At 37.6% G+C, this 16,793-nt stretch overlaps 1 protein-coding gene across 11 annotated transcripts in view; it reads left to right on the top strand.

Annotated features, from left to right (window-relative positions):
• CadN (Cadherin-N) overlaps nt 1–16,793 on the top strand; it is a 171,907-nt gene that overhangs the window by 41,682 nt on the left and 113,432 nt on the right. For 5 of the 11 annotated variants that reach the window (XM_008195797.3, XM_008195802.3, XM_008195796.3 and 2 more), the window contains exons 4-12: nt 821–832; nt 897–1,335; nt 1,386–1,602; nt 3,527–4,546; nt 6,903–7,094; nt 9,123–9,313; nt 12,395–12,584; nt 12,640–12,822; nt 14,949–15,138. In XM_008195797.3, the coding sequence (XP_008194019.1) occupies nt 821–832; nt 897–1,335; nt 1,386–1,602; nt 3,527–4,546; nt 6,903–7,094; nt 9,123–9,313; nt 12,395–12,584; nt 12,640–12,822; nt 14,949–15,138 (2,634 nt within the window). Of the gene's footprint in view, nt 1–820; nt 833–896; nt 1,336–1,385; nt 1,603–3,526; nt 4,547–6,902; nt 7,095–8,779; nt 8,971–9,122; nt 9,314–12,394; nt 12,585–12,639; nt 12,823–14,948; nt 15,139–16,793 lie in introns of all 11 variants that reach the window. The other 6 variants (XM_008195795.3, XM_008195801.3, XM_008195794.3 and 3 more) reach the window with 3 other exon arrangements.

Here is a 16,793-nt window from a genome sequence, read left to right on the forward strand (position 1 = left end):
TGTAATTTTTTAGCATATTTTGTTCGTATTACCTTTTAATTCTCAGTGAGAAACGTTCTGACGATATTTTCAAAAAATATTGTTTCACAACGATCTAGTTTTTTTAATTATTGTTTTTTTCTTCTTAAATTATAGTGATATCGCCAATAGGCCAGTTTGTTAGAGAAAAATCATATTACTCCAAAGATTCTCTGTCGATTTAGAAAATCACTAAACAAGCTCTAAGTTTACATTTTTCAGTAAGTGGCAATTGGGTATAATATGTATGTAGTTCCTTTGAATTATCTTATTTTTTAATAATCTCTGTTGTCCTTAATAAAAAATTGGTCAATTTGTGCAAAAATAAGAAATTGTGTCGTGATTCGTTCTTTTTTGTTTTTTTTTAGAGAATTTTGACAATTTCATTGTATTAAGCTAGAGCTCTTGTACATTATTTTCACTGGCTGTAGCCGATGTACCATGTGGTGCCCGTGTTCTTGTTTATACAAGAAAATTTCGGAGAACAATTTTTGCAATAAAACCAAAATTTTCTAATATCTTGTTTTTTTAAACATTTCTTTTGCTTTTTGTTATTTTCTTATTATTTATTTATTTATTTTCTGTTCTTTTTCTTCAGTAGTTCTTTTTAGTTTTAGTACATTATACATTCCATTTCATTTATTTATCTAAATATTTATGGGGGTAACTTTGAATAGCAATTGCTAGACTTCGCAAGTGAAATACAGACCGTTTTATTATTACTATTACTTTATTACTTTACTCAAAAACTGTTTTAGCCTTTCTCTTACTCTTTTTTTCTGTTTCATGCTGCTTTCAACAGCTGGACTTCTATGTAAGTACTAGAATTTCGCTCGAATGCGAATCGTCTTTTTTACCCGGAAATTGATTTCTTGCAGACACCGACAACCAGCGCGTGATCATCCACGTGAGGGACGTCAACGACGAGCCTCCCTACTTCATCAACCGGCCCTTGCCCATGCAGGCCGTGGTCCAGCTGAACGCCCCTCCGAACACGCCCGTGTTCACCCTGCAAGCCCGCGACCCGGATACCGACCACAATATCCACTATTTCATTGTGCGCGACCGCACCGGAGGCCGGTTTGAAGTGGACGAAAGATCCGGTGTGGTTCGAACAAGAGGCACCGACGTCTTCCAGCTCGACATGGAGTACGTCCTCTATGTGAAAGCCGAGGACCAGAACGGGAGGGTCGACGAGCGCAGGTTCCAGTCCACGCCGGAAGAGCGGCTCTCGATTGTCGGGGGCAAGAGAGCGCCCCAGTTTTACATGCCCAGTTACGAGGCGGAAATACCCGAAAATCAAAAGAAGGATTCAGAGTGAGTTGGGGGTGGAGTGTGGGGGTTTTACTGTTGGGGGTTTGTTTCAGTATTATTTCGGTGAAGGCCAAGTCGTTCGCTGATAGGGAGATTAGGTACACGTTGAAGGCGCAAGGACAGGGGGCTGGGACTTTTAATATTGGGCCCACTAGTGGGATTGTTAAGTTGGCGAAGGAGCTGGATTTTGAGGACTTGAGGCAGCCGCATGTGTACTCGTTGGTGGTCACCGCCACGGAGGACTCGGGAGGGTTCTCCACCTCTGTTGAGGTATTGCAATTTTTCTTTTTATTTCATGTTCACAATCAATTAAATAAAAAAAATAGATACTCTCTTAACGCAATAATTTTTTTAAAGTTGTGTCTAAGTACACTTTTGAGGTGAAAAAACACTTTTTATTTCCAAAAATTTAGCTAAGAGTGTTTCAAAAACCAACAAACATTGTTTTATTCGTTAGTTCATTCAAAGAGTTTGTCGCAAATTAGCCAAAAACCAGAAAATCTCGTCAAAACTGGTGGTATTTTCTATCTTTTAAAAACATTACACCTGTTTTTAAACTAAATTCGTCAGTATTTTTAAAACTGACCGGTAAATCACAAAACTTAACGAATATAACATTATTTTTCTCGTATTTTCGTATATTTTTTAATTATTTCTTTAAAATTTTGTTCAAAAATTGTGTTATATTTGCCTTTTTCAAGCATCTAAGCACACTTTTGAAGTGAGAGAACACTATTTTTTTCCGAGAAATTTTGCTAAAAGTGGCTGGAAAACTCACTCTTGAGCACGAGTTTGTTGAAAATGAACCAAAAACCACAAAATCTTATCAAAAGTGGTGTTATTTGTATATTTTGAAAACTTTGGGCACGTTTTTGAACTGAATTTCCAAGTTTTCTGATTAGATCGCTTTAAAATGGACCGGTAAATGACCAAAACTAAACAAAAATAACATTTTTTGCCGTATTTTGAGCGTTTTAGTATATGTTTCTGCTTGAAATGCAATTATTTCTTTAAAATTTGTCAAAAACAACCCAACATTTTTCCAATTTTAGTTTTTTCTTCTACAATAAATGTTTTAAGAGGAATATTTTAGAGATTTTTGTTTTATGTTATTTAAAAAAGTTCAATATGTAGTTGGAAAATCCATAATAATACAAGATAGTTATTTAAAGTTTTTTTTCCCAAAAATTGTGCTATTTTTCTTTTTTTTTGAGTATCGAGCAGACTTTGCTAAAACTAATTGAAAAATCAGCCAAAAGTGACATATTTATCTTTTTAAAACCTTATAGGCATTTTTTGAACGAAATTCAAAGTTCAGTTTTGCTGAAACAAACCAATAAATGACTAAACTAAACGAAAATAACATTTATTGTAACTTTATCTGGAAGTTTTCGTATACAATTTTCAGCTAGAAAGAGAAAAATATGTATATTTTTCATTAAATTTTCTTAAAATCATGCCAAAAATTCTCTAAGTTTGCACAAAAATTTTAATACTTTTACCTTCTTTTAAGTATATAAGCACATATTTTAGAGATAATAATGGAGTTGTTTTTTTAAAAATTTAACTAAAATTGGCAGAAAAACATCAATTAACACTTCAATGTTATTTTGTCTTGTCAAAACACCAAAAAAAAAAATAACAAAAAAATTAAATTGGTAGTATTTTGTTTGTTTCAATAGATTTAGTAACTAATTTCCGAGCGAACTTTGGTTATAACACCTAAATAATCTAAAAAACCGCGATTTTTGAGGTAAAACAGACAAAAAAGTTACCAAAAAAAAGTCAATAATTACGCGATTTTTGTGTTTTTGGAGTTTCAGATTTTTTCTTTGCAAAATTTCTATAAAAGCAAGCCAAAAGCTTATCAAGCTTTTTAAAAAAAAGCTGGTTTAAGGCATATTTAAATTTAATTTCAGTATTAAATTGACAAATTTCGAGATAATCTGGTTGCGATTAAAACATTCTGTAAACGGGCCCTTAATTTTTTTTGTGTTTAATTTCTTATGATTTTTGTATGTAGTTGTGCGTAAGTCGTAAAAACTAATATGGTAAAAAATGTAACATTATTCACTAAAACTAGTACTAAAATGTTTTTAGCAGAAATTTTTGGGTGATTTTCGCTGGAAAATCCATAATAATTCTAAAAACTTATTTGTTTTATTTTTGGAGATGCATACTTTATTTTTTCTAGCTCACAATCCGTGTGACGGACGTGAACGACAATGCCCCCAAGTTCGAACTCCCAGACTACCAGGCCCACAACGTCGACGAAGACATTCCTCCAGGCACCAGCATCCTCAAAGTCAAAGCTATGGACGCGGACAGCGGTGCCAACGCCGAAATCGAATACTTGGTCTCGGACGACCACTTCAGTGTAGACCCTAGCGGCATCATCTCCAACAACAAACAACTAGACGCCGACAACAACAACGCCTATTACGAGTTTGTCGTCACCGCCAAAGACAAAGGCGAACCTGCGAAAACCGGCACCGCCACAGTCCGAGTCTACACCAAGAACAAAAACGACGAAGAACCGAAATTCTCGCAGCAAGTCTACACCCCAAACGTGGACGAGAACGCGGGCCCTAACACCCTCGTCACCACCGTGGTGGCGTCCGATAAGGACGGCGATAACGTCCGGTTCGGCTTCGTCGGCGGTGGCACAAGCTCGGGCCAGTTTGTTATTGAGGAAATCACCGGCGTAATCCGGCTTCACAGCAAATCCATCTCCCTGGACAGGGATAAGTACGAGCTGAACGTCACAGCGATGGACGATGGGGCGTGTTGTGTGAACGGCGACCAGACCATCCACACGTCCACGGCCGTGGTGGTGGTGTTTATCACGGACGTGAACGACAATAAGCCCATTTTTAAAGACTGCGGCACCTATTATCCCAAGGTGGAGGAAGGGGCCCCGAATGGATCGCCGGTCATTAAGGTGCACGCGACCGATGAAGATAAGGGGGTTAACGGCCAGGTCAAATATTCCATCGTGCAACAGCCGAACCAGAAAGGGACCAAGTTTACGGTGGATGAGGAGACTGGGGAAGTGTCCACCAACAAGGTTTTCGACCGGGAGGGTGACGATGGCAAGTTCGTGTCGGTTACGGTCAAAGCGACCGATCAGGGGGAGCCCTCGCTGGAGGGGGTGTGCTCGTTTACGGTGGAAATTACCGATGTTAATGATAATCCACCCCTGTTTGACAGACAGGTAGGCCAGGCCGAGAAGTCAGTTGTTGGATAACTGGGGGTTATTATGAGAAAATTTTCAAGTCATTTTAGGGTAAAATATTGGGTTTTTTTGACAGAGAGCTTTGTAAACATGTGTCAAGTTAAGCGAAATATAATTTCTCTGTTTGTTATAAAAGTTTGAAAAAGTCAAACTTGCTCCAGTAATGTTGTATGTAGATTAAGGGTCGATTTCATTAACAAATTTAATTATTCTTCATTTAAATTTAATGCCGACCTGAACTCAAAGCTATTTCGTGATCACTTTAATTGGATATTTAAAAATTAATGCCCCTTTAATTTTAAAGCCACAGTTTTTACCCATTAACGTATTTAGTTCTTCATTTAAATTCTATAAAAAATTTGTAAATAGCAGTTCGTTTTCTGAAAATGGCGATGTGTGATTGCAAAGACGAAAAATAACAAATCGAGATAAGATTATTTCGATAAAATCGAAAAAAAGGTTGTTGAAGTATTGACAAATTTCATAAAATTGGAGATATGATCGGCCATTGCACCGAAGACGAAATTCTAGTTTAATGGGAAGGGCCAGCACCGGTTTGCCGTCTCATTTCCAGGAATGCATAATTTGTCCAATCAAAATGTAGACAGTACCTCCAACTTGCTTATCTACCCCGCAAAAAATTGCAAGGTGTTTGTCATTGGATATCGACGAACTAATGCACACCCGACAGTAAGGCGGACCAATCAGAAGGCGCTTCAAAAGTTGGCAAAAAACCGGTGTTCGATTATTTTAAATGTCGGCTGATTTTCACCAAATTAACAGGAATTTCGCTATAAGTAATCATCTTGGAAATTTAAAATTTGTCGTATTTACTTTATTAGTTAGAAATGCACTTGACCGGTAATCGGGAAAACGTTTCAAGTTTTTTTTCTGTCTCTGAAAAGAGTCAATTTTTTTCTGCAGGTTTTTATCACTTATTAGTGGCAGTTACTTTTATTTACATCTCTTTTCTCTTCATTTTTTTACATCAAAAATATTTTTGTTCTTTTCATTGCGCATTTAACTTAATATTTTGCAAAATTTCTCTAAAATCTGGTTCTACTGCCATCCAACTGCGCCGAAATGACGTAGTTTTGACTTTTTTATAATTCCTTATAATTAAAATTAATCAACTAGGAGTGGGAACAATTTTATAAACAAATTTAATTTTTCATTTAAATACAAAATCAATGCCTTAAGTTTAAGATCAAAATTTCCGCCCATTAACGTACTTAATTCTTTATTTAAATTATGTAAAAAGTTTGCAAATCAACGAACGAAATGTAGGTAATTGAAAGTTTGTCTTCTGAGGGTGAAGGCGATGATGTGTGACGAAAAAAAATTAATTTGAGAATAAAATACTTCCAAATTTACGAGTTTTTTTTCAAATATTTAGAATTACAAAAAATTACAAAGGTCAGAAGGTATTATAAAGAGGATGATTTGATTAATTTAGAAAACGAAGATTTTTTGAAGAAAACTCAAATACTAACATAGTATAGAATAATTTTAATTTTAAGGCAACTTACTCGGTTATACAAAAATTAATTACTAGTAATTCTTTAACATAAGTCTTTTTTTATAATTTTTTTGTTTTCTTAATGTTTACCAATTTTTTTTCTGTAAGATTATTTTAGTTTTTCTTTCGCTTTTTTCTTGTATGTATTTTTCTAGTATTTAAACAACTTCAACTGCGGAATGCAAATTTCTTCTTCCAGATCGTCCCCTCTTCGTGCCCCGTAGTATTCTTCTTTTGCCTTTGTTTTTAATCTTGCCGAACTTGGTTTTCATCTGCTACCAATTTCTATGGCATGAATTTATTAAATTCAAGCAATAAAAGTACTTGTTCTTTGAGAAAATTGCTTCTACGATTTCTTGTCTGCTTGTTCTGCATTATATTCATTATGCTAAACTTATGTTTAAAGGAAATGTAAGGTCACAAAATAGATTTGAGAACCTACTGACTGTGCCAATGAGGTTTGAAAAAACATGGTTTTGTTAAAAATATTCCAACTGGCAGCTGAATTACTGCACCCAGAGAGTGTTTTATCGATTAACGATCACTGGCTAAAATTTTGTACATTATTGTTATAACGTCTCATTTTTATTATTTACGAAAAAAACTTTTTCAATATTATTGCTCTTGGGTCAAACAGGCCTTAGAGTTATAAGGAAAGGAAGGAAAAATGATAGTCTGATTATAACGTATTTATTCAAAAATTTTAATTATTTCTGTTTATCCAGCACCTGACAAGGTTTGTGATCCACTAAGATAACTTAATTTTTGCAATGCTTTTGTGGTTCTGGATCGAAAGTTTTTTGTTTCGTTTTGTAGAAATACGTGGAGAACGTGAAGCAGGATGCCAGTATCGGAACCAATATTCTGCGCGTTTCCGCCTCAGACGAGGACGCTGACAACAACGGCGCCATCGTGTACTCCCTGAACGCCGGTTCGAACGCCGCCGACTTGGAATATTTCGAAATCCAGCCTGAATCAGGCTGGATAGTGTTAAAGAAAGCCCTGGACGTAAGTATCTCCTGCCGGTCGCTCCGTCTAGGTTTCAAGGTGTGAATGCGCGTGTGTTTGAGTGCCGTTTCAGAGCATCATGGGGCACCCATCCGACAGTCAACACCTAGGTACGAGTGGAAATAGCTGCTTCTTTCTTCATTTTCAGCGCACCTTACTTTGAGTTGCTCTGATCGATCTGACGATCGACTGCACTGATCTCTACCTTTTATTCAATGAGTTTGTTTATACGGCACACCTTGCATAACGTTTCTTCGTGGTTTTTCGCGCGGACGCCGGCTCGAGGTGTCTCGAGTCGGCGCCGCTTTATCCTATTATTTTGGAGTAGCAAGGAGAGCTGTTTTGTTTTTGACGCCAGGCGCTACTACCAGATTTTTCGTCGCTGATTTTTCCCACCATCACATTTTTGATGCATTTTTGACCCTGTATTTTGTGACATTTTTGAGTGATTTTTTGCAGGAGGAGCGTACCGACGCATTCTTGTATAGTATTTTGGTCACGAGAGTCGCAGGAGGCCGGTTTTTGAAACCCGGGGTGGGCACTGAGACCTCTTGCGGCCCTCAAACATTGTGACATTTTTAAACCTGTGTATGGGGCGGCGTACTATTTCATAAACGTCCAACGGTTTTTGAAGGTCGTTTACGAGAGACAGGAGACTAAAGCTGACTTTTTGCACATCCTTGCTCCCGCCCTGACCACCATATGACTTTTTTCGACATGTTTTTTTCATGCATGACATGCCTGCTTACAGAGGAGGATTTTTTTTTGGTCGAAACGTTATTTTGTATGTTTTTGAGGTTTGGTTCTTTCTTTTTATTCGTTCTTTTGACGTTTTTTAGTTTTGGTTTAATTGCACTTTTTCTGTTGTTCACCGGTACCACCGACCGGAAGCAGGGATGCTATCCAGTAAGTAAGGGGACGTACTGGGGGGCCTACAAGGGCGCTGTAGATAGTTGGAGCCGCGGTGAGGGCGCCTCACTCGCTTTCACCGGGCTTTCCCCTGGCTCTCCACAGACTGCGTTTCCATCAGGCTTGGGCCCAGAACTTACGCTTCTTACTTTACTTTCTTCATTTGACCTCTGCGTTTATTTGGCATGTTTCAGGAACTCCATGCACACTAAAACTCGTTATAACCGTGAATATACTCAGCGACACTGAAATCGCAACGCCAAGAAACCTCACACCTAGTTAGACCGTTTTTTGTCCGTTCCTAGCCTTTGCTACTGTTGAAATCTCTCCACAAATGAACTGAATCATTATTTTTTAAATTTATCTACGGCAGAAAACATAGTTAGTTTACTGTCTGTACTTTTTTGTGAAGTGGGAAGCATTGGTTGGAAATGGGCAAGATAATGTTGTCATTGAGTATATGGGTTGGTTATAGAGTCAGTGGGTCCTGGGGCCGAGGGGCAAGTCTGGATCGGTGTCTGAGGTCGAAATTTGATCGAAACGCAGTCGTGAGTGTCGCAGAGCGTCGATTGTGTTGTTTGCTGTTGTGGGGCGGCAGAATCGACGCTTGTAGCCGCCCATGTGTACAAATAAGCCATCCATCCATATCGTGGAGTTAGCCTTGATTTAAGTTGTGTGATTGAGTTGTCTTCTTCTTTTGGTTCGCATTTCGTTTGATTGAGTGTGTTCAGTTTGGTTTGTCCTTCGTGCCCTGACCTCACCGTGCCCGTGTTTAGAGAGACAGGTATCGACTGCGCGTACGCGCTTCCGACCGAGGCGAGCCTCCTTCCTTCGCGGACGTGGACGTTGAATTAGACGTCGTAGACAGGAACAATAAGCCGCCCCTGTGGGACGTGAACACGTACGGCCCCATTCACATCCGAGAAAATGTCACAGTGGGTACTGTAGTGACTTCGGTGAAGGCCAGGTTGGTATCGGCGCTGGCGGGGGCGCCGGGGGCCCTTGGCCCGGGGGTGGGGGGCCGGCAGGGGGCATGGCGGGGGCCCGCGGCGTCCGGAGTTTGTCTTTCACACCTCCTCTGGGCCCCACTAACACGGTGTGATGTTCCCGGCGGCCCAGCGCGAGACGTACAAGCTGGAGGCCACCGCCCAAGACAAAGGCTACCCTCCCCTCTCCCGATCCGTGGAGGTCCAGATAGACGTGGTGGATCGCGCGAACAACCCGCCGGTTTGGGATCACGTGATTTACGGACCGATCTTCATTCGGGAGAACCTCCCGGTGGGGGCTAAGGTTGTGTCCGTCAAGGCCAGGTCGGTGACTCCGATTCACCCAGTCGATGTGAGGACCGTGCAGCAGCACGAGCTGCACGGCACCATCTCGTCTGTTTGTGCACGCTTCACCCGGAGAGCCAGCACGCGCTCATCCACACCGCGCCCACACCACCCAACACATACTCCGAAATTTCATACATAAACACCCTCCAAAGAAACACAAACTAACAGCAAAGCACATAAATATGATGGTACCTTATTTGGATTTTTCAGAATTTTTCTTGTACCTACATAATAAATGTACAAGTAATGGTATTATCCCCAGTCGTCAGAGCGACTCTGAAGGAGGATATCCTCCACAAATGTATACCTTAGCCTTTGACTGCTTTTTCAACTGCTGAAAGACAGCCGGCGGTCACGTAATTAGGCTATAACTCATAAGCCTAATAAGTGCTCAAAAAAGATTCAGCTATTCTGTCTAATGGTCTGTTACAGCTAAATGAAAATTAAAAAAAAGGCTGTAGGTGGAGCATATAGCAGTAGAGTACTGTTACTGATAGTACTGAAAAAAGGGAGAACCTATTTTTAAAGCATCATGAATAAATTTTTTCAAAGTTAGTTTTTGTATTTATTTCAATAAATATTATTTAAAATGGCTACAGGCTTGCGTACATGAAAACTTTTCGTTCTACAAAATTGAACATAAATTTCATGGTGATTTACTTTTTCAGTTATTAGTTAGCAAAATACTTCTAGTGTTTAGGGCTAAATAGTGAACATTTGATGCTAAATCAAGAATATTAAGATAATATGTACTTGAAAACAGAGAGAAAGAAAACGAAAAGTAAATTCAGTGGCTTTTATGTTTGAAGTTGCCAGTCTCGCTTTGATCTGCTACCACACCCTACAGGCCTGTCACAAAAGTAATGTTTTTATTCTTAATAAAGCATTATTTTCTGGGCTCTGAATAAATTTAGAGTTTGGACATTTTAGCACAAAAATAGGGAAAATACGAACTAAAAAAGTTTAAAATTTAAGCATAAAAAATACTCAGAAACCGAATATATGCCTAAAAACATACTCCAAACTTTTTTCAAGAAATCTTCAGCGCTATTGAAATCAAAATTTATTTATGAAAAATGTTTAACAAAAACAAACTTTTGTGAAAAAAACATTAAGTACCTACCTCATCAAGTAAAAAAATTTAAGAATATATTTTCTAGAAATTCTATTTATTTTTCGAGTTACTTATTAATACATTTAAACAATTTTTAATAGCACCTTTACGCCTGCAATTTTTTGATAAAAGATTTTGCTTAAAAATAACTTCTAATTCAATAATATTCCGTTTAAAAATAGTGTTTTTTTTATTAAATTATTAAAGTTGCGTTCCGAGCTCATTCCTCAGATTTTCAGCCGTATTTAGACGTCTCAAAATGATGAAAGTTCATTTAGTTTGAAAATTTATTATAACTTTTGTTACTATTAGATATTATTAAAGCTAAAAAACTTCAAAAACTTTAAAAATAGCACAACAAACGTCTTTTGGCATAAAAACGCCAAATTAGCAAATAAACATTACTGTAGAGATAATGTTTACCAAAACGTCCATGCTACGAAAAATCTGGTAAGTTTGTCTCATGTCTCCTATTTTAAAGAGGAGTCAAAGTTTTAGGAAACTGTTCCTAAAGAGTGTCTATAGGCATGAATTTGTCTATAAATTTTCTATATTTAACCGCTCGATTGTACAGAGACCTTAAAGTCTAAATACAAAATCGCTTGACTTTGTATACAATAAGCATGGATGCAGCTATTAACGTATATTATGCATAAAACATTATTAAAATTATGTACACTTACATAGCATTTAGCGAAAACAAAAAAAAAACACTAATTTTGAGAAAAAAAGGTATTATAAGCATTTAGCATTATTTTATGTGCAGTGGAGTAATTGGAATTTTATGGGTTCACACCGGTCAATCAAAATTCAGATGCTGCTTGCTGAGCTCAATAAAACTAATCCTCAGATTTGTTCACTTAACACTGAACACTGAAGTGAATTAACACTGAATTACAGATAAAACGGTGAAAATCATTGCAATGAAATCGGTCTTCTACTGTATGTATTAGTTAGGCGAGTAAACAAATAAACAAATAATGTGCCTTATTTTTCTCACTTTACTTGATCAGAAATTGGGTAATAATAAATTTCATCTTCCAACTTGTCAGAATAGTGTTCTAATGTTTGTGAAAAAATCGGAACCGTTTTCTCGGCTACATTATAACATTTTAAACATGGTTTAGAGTGACTACATTCTTTTTCGATTTTTTTTAACTGAATTTGCGTGTGTGGCGGGGATTGTGTTGAAATTTCGGTCTGGTTGTTGGTGCGAACAAATCGGGCGCTTCCTCATCCCCATCCCTCCGTAGCTCTGGGTGTGTAGTCCTCTGTTTCGTTCCCGTCGACCGGTGAATGTTGTTGATGCCTGCACCACACGCACAAGCTTGGGGCTCGGGGTTAATGCAACATCTTAACAACATTCAGCCGTATCCTCATACTCACCAGATTATGATTTTTGACTTAAATGCGATTAAGACGTATCACGATGCTCCTGCGGGTGATTCCGACACAGTAGCAGGTCTGATGGCTAGATGAATTGGCAGTGCGTGACACGTTGTTGTTAACTCATCATCATAACTACTAAAATCACGCCATTTTTCAGGAGTCCGGCACTGGCACTGCCGCTAACAGTTCAGAAGTTTTTCAGTGCATGACGAAGTAGACGTTTTTGTAGAACATTTTGGTTTTTCATTTTTTTTTTTGGGAAAATTTCAACAAAATTGATTTTTGACGAGACCATCATAAGTGGCAGCATGTGCATTAAACCTGATATTTTGGTTTTTGGACTACTTTTTATCACCGGGAAGTGCTAATTCGTTTGATTTTTGAAATGAAAGTAGTCCAAGTCGCGTTTTGCATGCGGCTGAAGAATTTTTGTCCGGCCAAATTTTGTTTTTTGACTTTGCTTTTTGATCGTGATCACGTGATAGAGTTTTTCTAGCGTTAGGTCGTCTCGACTTGGCCGACAAGACTTTTCAAATGCTTTTTCTTCCTGTTAGTTCCGGTATAGAGAACAATCCGACGGTTTTCTACCGTTTGATGCCCGGCTCTACGGCGCAAACCAACAAATACCACACTTTCTACCTCCAGCAGAGGCCCGACAACGGCTTCACGTGGGCCGATATCAAGGTGAACCATCCGCTGGACTACGAGACCATAAAGGAGTACAATTTGACAATACGTGTGGAGGTTGGCTCTTGGACCCCCAATTTTCCCCCCTGTTACATTATTTGGTTGTTTGTAGAATAACGGGGCTCAACAGTTGGCCAGTGAGGCGACTGTCTACATCCAGCTCGAAGACGTCAATGATGAGATTCCCCTTTTTACGGAGAGGGAGCAGGAGACTGTGCTTGAAGGGGAACCCATTGGGACTAAAGTCACACAAGTTAATGCAATCGACAAGGATGGGACTTTCCCGAATAATCAGGTAAATGGTGATTAGGACCGGCGGCAAGAGATAAAGCTCTGGCGAGCGGGAATCAAAGGATTCATCATTTTAGCGTCTGAAAGCAGGCGAAAGCGGGGAAACGCTCAAGAAAGATCGAGAAACGGATAAATTTTGATGCCCAAATTATGGCCCAGAGAGGGATTTAAAGCTTTATGGGATAATATCATTGCCGTTATAACGCGATGTTTAAAAGTCTATTTTAAACCCACAAAAGTTACGGTTTTTGGGGGTTATGTAACCAAGTTTGATATTAAATGTGCCAAAAAAAACAATTAAAATATCAAAGTTTAACTGCTAGACTGCTAGTAAAGCGTTCTATTTTAGTACTACCTACTGTAGAATGAATGCAGGTTTTTCTTACACATTTTTACTATTATTGCATTCTGAAGCAACCGCACATTATTATTATTATTATTATTATTATTATTATTAAAAGTTCTGATAATTATATTTATCTGAAAATTGGTATACAAACACTTAAATTCGAGTTTTTCTTAAAAGGGATTTTTGTTAGCTTTTTTCTACCTAAATTTCGTCGTTTTCGAAATATTTAGGTTTTTTTGAAAATTTTTGATTTGAACCTTTCACTTTCAAAATCGGTAATTCTGCCATTTTTGGAGTTTTAGAAATTTTATTTGGGCAATCAAAAAATAAAGTCTATATTCTTTCAGTGTGTTTAATATTTAAAAAAAATTTCATACTTTAAAATTTAACGTTATTTTTGGACAACTTCAACATGCTATAATTCATTTTTTAAATTGAATGACTCAATTTTATTCTACTAGATGGAAGAAAATTTACTTCTGCAAAGATCTGTATTAGCATTCGCTATACGTATCTGTGATTTTAGCTGATAATTTTCAAGTTATGTTGGTTTTCTTTGACATTGCCGGAAATTTCTTTCTAGCCTCAGACATTTTTGCACAGTCTGACAAAGAAACTTTTCTCATTGAATAAACGATAAGTTCTTTTCAATCTTTTGTTTTTCTTTCCGTTAAAACAAAATTAATTTATTGAATTTAGATTTGTTATTTCTTATAATTTTACTGATATCTCTATATAAATCTCTGCGAAAAGAGCTATGGCATATAAATTTCTAAGTGCTAACAAAAAAAAATTGAAAACTGTTAAACATAAGTAACAGGAAATGTTAATAAAGAGAAGAAGAATTAAATTAAAGAATTAAATTCTCTACCATGTAGTGAAATAAAATTTGTGGCATTTTATTTAAAAATTTTTGAGTTGTGGATGTTTGAAGTTCAGCAAACTTTAAAAAAAAATTTTTTTTAGGTTTAAAAATAACAAAGAAAATGGTTTTTAAAATTTTTGAAACGACAGAGTTATCGTTATCGAGTTATCGAGAAGCAATTTTTTTTAAACCTTAAGGGTCGATTTACAGAATGCAAAATTAAATTTTAATTCAAGATTAAACTGATTCTTGTCATTTGAAATGTCTTGTCAAATGTTGAGTTAATCTCGAATTCAGTAAACCTGCCCTAAATATTTTGAAGATGACTTCTCTTAAAATAACTCGAGTAATCTAAAAATGCAGTAAAAGTAAAAAACATAAGCTTTCTTTTTATTTTTTTTTATTGGGGTTTTTATTATTGTCATTATTATTATTATTATTATTATTTTTAACCACCTCGAAAATATTTTTCAAGCGTGGGTTTTGCAGAATTACGAGAGTTTGCTTAATAAGAAGGTAATATATTTTTTGTTTGATATTAATTTAACTTTATGCAAGTTTGTTTGAGTTGAATAACTGTATTTTCCATTTATTTGCGATATTTTTAACGCCACCAGGTCACCACTCGTTAACTCAACCAATTAATTTTTTCCCTGCAAACACACAGAAAAAAACAGTTTTAAAAGCTCCAAAATCAGCTTTGGGGTTGCTATTTATTATTCGGTGTCACATTTCCCTTTCAAAAACTCTCAAGAAAATCTTTTCCTCGATAGTCGCTTGCCAATCATTCCCCTCTCGTTGTTTGCTTTTAAATGCGGCCATATTTCCGAGTTGTCTGAGCAAAAGTGAATCCGCCCCCCATCTCTTTCATCTCGTCCTTTTAAAAAACATTAAAGCGAAACGTTTCCATTCTCAGGTGTACTACTACATCGTGGATTCGCCCCGGAACGAGGGCAAGGACTTTTTCGAGATCAACAAGGAGACGGGGGAAGTCTTCACCAAGATCGTTTTCGACAGGGAGAAGCAAGGGGCGTACGCGTTGGAGGTGGAGGCGCGAGATGGCGCCCCGTCTGCCAGACCCAACAGCGACAGTCAGCCCAACTCCGGTGAGTTTTTTGGGGTTTAGAGGGCGGATTACCTGAGGTGTTAGCGGAGAACATTAGCGCTAAGACGACGCGCGAGGGACTTAGCAATTCATGCAGGTCTTGACGAGTAATTAGATGGTTAAATTGTCTTGCCATTAGGGCCCGCGGGGGGAATGGGGGATTTACCGGTCGATACGGCTCACCTTAATTAATTGTTTGTTCGAAATAATAACATCTCCCCAGTTTAGATTACGTTTCATCTCACGAAAAATAAATTTCGGATCTGCTTCTTATCGCCCCAAAAATCAAATTTGGGGCCGCTATCTCCGTAAATTTCCGTGAGTTGTTATTAAAACGTCTGTAATTTCGTGTAATCGTCTTAATTTCATCGCCATTATCGTCTTTCGTTGCTCCTTCTTCTCGGCAGACGCCTTCCGGCACGTCTATACCGATATTAATATGGTGGCATGTTGAGCTCGGCCATTGTTAGCGATTTTTGCTGACTCTACACCTGCCTTCGCTCGGAATTTACATCTGTGTAGCGTCTCGGCGCCGTTTCGACTTGATTACGTCAGTTCATATGTTAATGAACCGATAGTGAGCGCCAGAATCGAAGCCGCCCTTTACGTAATCCGAATTGCATAACTTTTCCAGCTTTATAATTACACACCGAAAAAGTTAAACTCAAATTTGACGGTAAATTAACAGTCCCTCGAGGCCTCGTCTCGCACACGTTTAATTTTCGTTTCGGCACCAGGGCCGGATTATTGTTGTGAGAGCCCCTGGGTTAATCTCACATTTTTTCATTAATATTTAATTTTAACTTAGAAAAATTAAAAACAAATTTTAAAAATAACGTATGAAAAAACATATCAAAGTCTCTCTTACCTACTCTGAATTCGAATTTGAAAAAAATATCACTACTGTTACTTAAATTTAAATAAGTGTGCAATGGTAACTTAAAAGACAACGTTACCTTAAAACGCTTGTTACGGTGGTGAAAACCGTTTCTCTGTATCTGCTCCCTAACTCAAGTTATTCTCATTTAAAGTTGAAATTATGACGTCATAACTGCCTACCAGTAACTTGATATTTTTGGTTTGTTAACGTTTTTCTTTAATTTGTTCTCGTTGGCTCCCGGGTCGAAGTTGGGCAAAAATTCGGGGGCGACTGTTGGAGAGTAGATTTATCGGTTGTTTGGCGAATTTACTGTGCGTAATTACATCTCTAATTACTGGTTATTACATTGTTGATGGTAGTTAATTAAGTTTGGAGTGACTGTATGCGATCGTGCTTTGTTTGTCTAGTTTAGGGTCTTGTGTTTTTCGTTTCGTTATGATTTTAGTTGCGATTTACGGCGCGGTTTATTTACTGCTGCTCGTAAATCCAGCACCGGTGAATAAAATCTAGTGTGTATCCGGCACCGCCATCTAGTTAAGTGTGTAAGCAACTCGGCGTAATTAAGAGCCTCTAACGATACTTTATTAGGGCGAAATGTTGGAAATTAGTTATGTGGGTCGTCTATCATGGCTAGTTTTAATTATCTCTTCGCTTGGGGATAAATAATTTGAATATAATGGCGGGGTGTTGGTTTTTTCAGCCGTTTCCAGATTTCATATAAACGTCTGTAAATGTTTTCTTGGCCGACAACGTGATATATCTCTTTCTGGTTTCAT

This window comes from Tribolium castaneum, chromosome 5, assembly GCF_031307605.1.
Source record: "Tribolium castaneum strain GA2 chromosome 5, icTriCast1.1, whole genome shotgun sequence".
Taxonomy (NCBI): Eukaryota; Metazoa; Arthropoda; class Insecta; order Coleoptera; family Tenebrionidae; genus Tribolium; species Tribolium castaneum.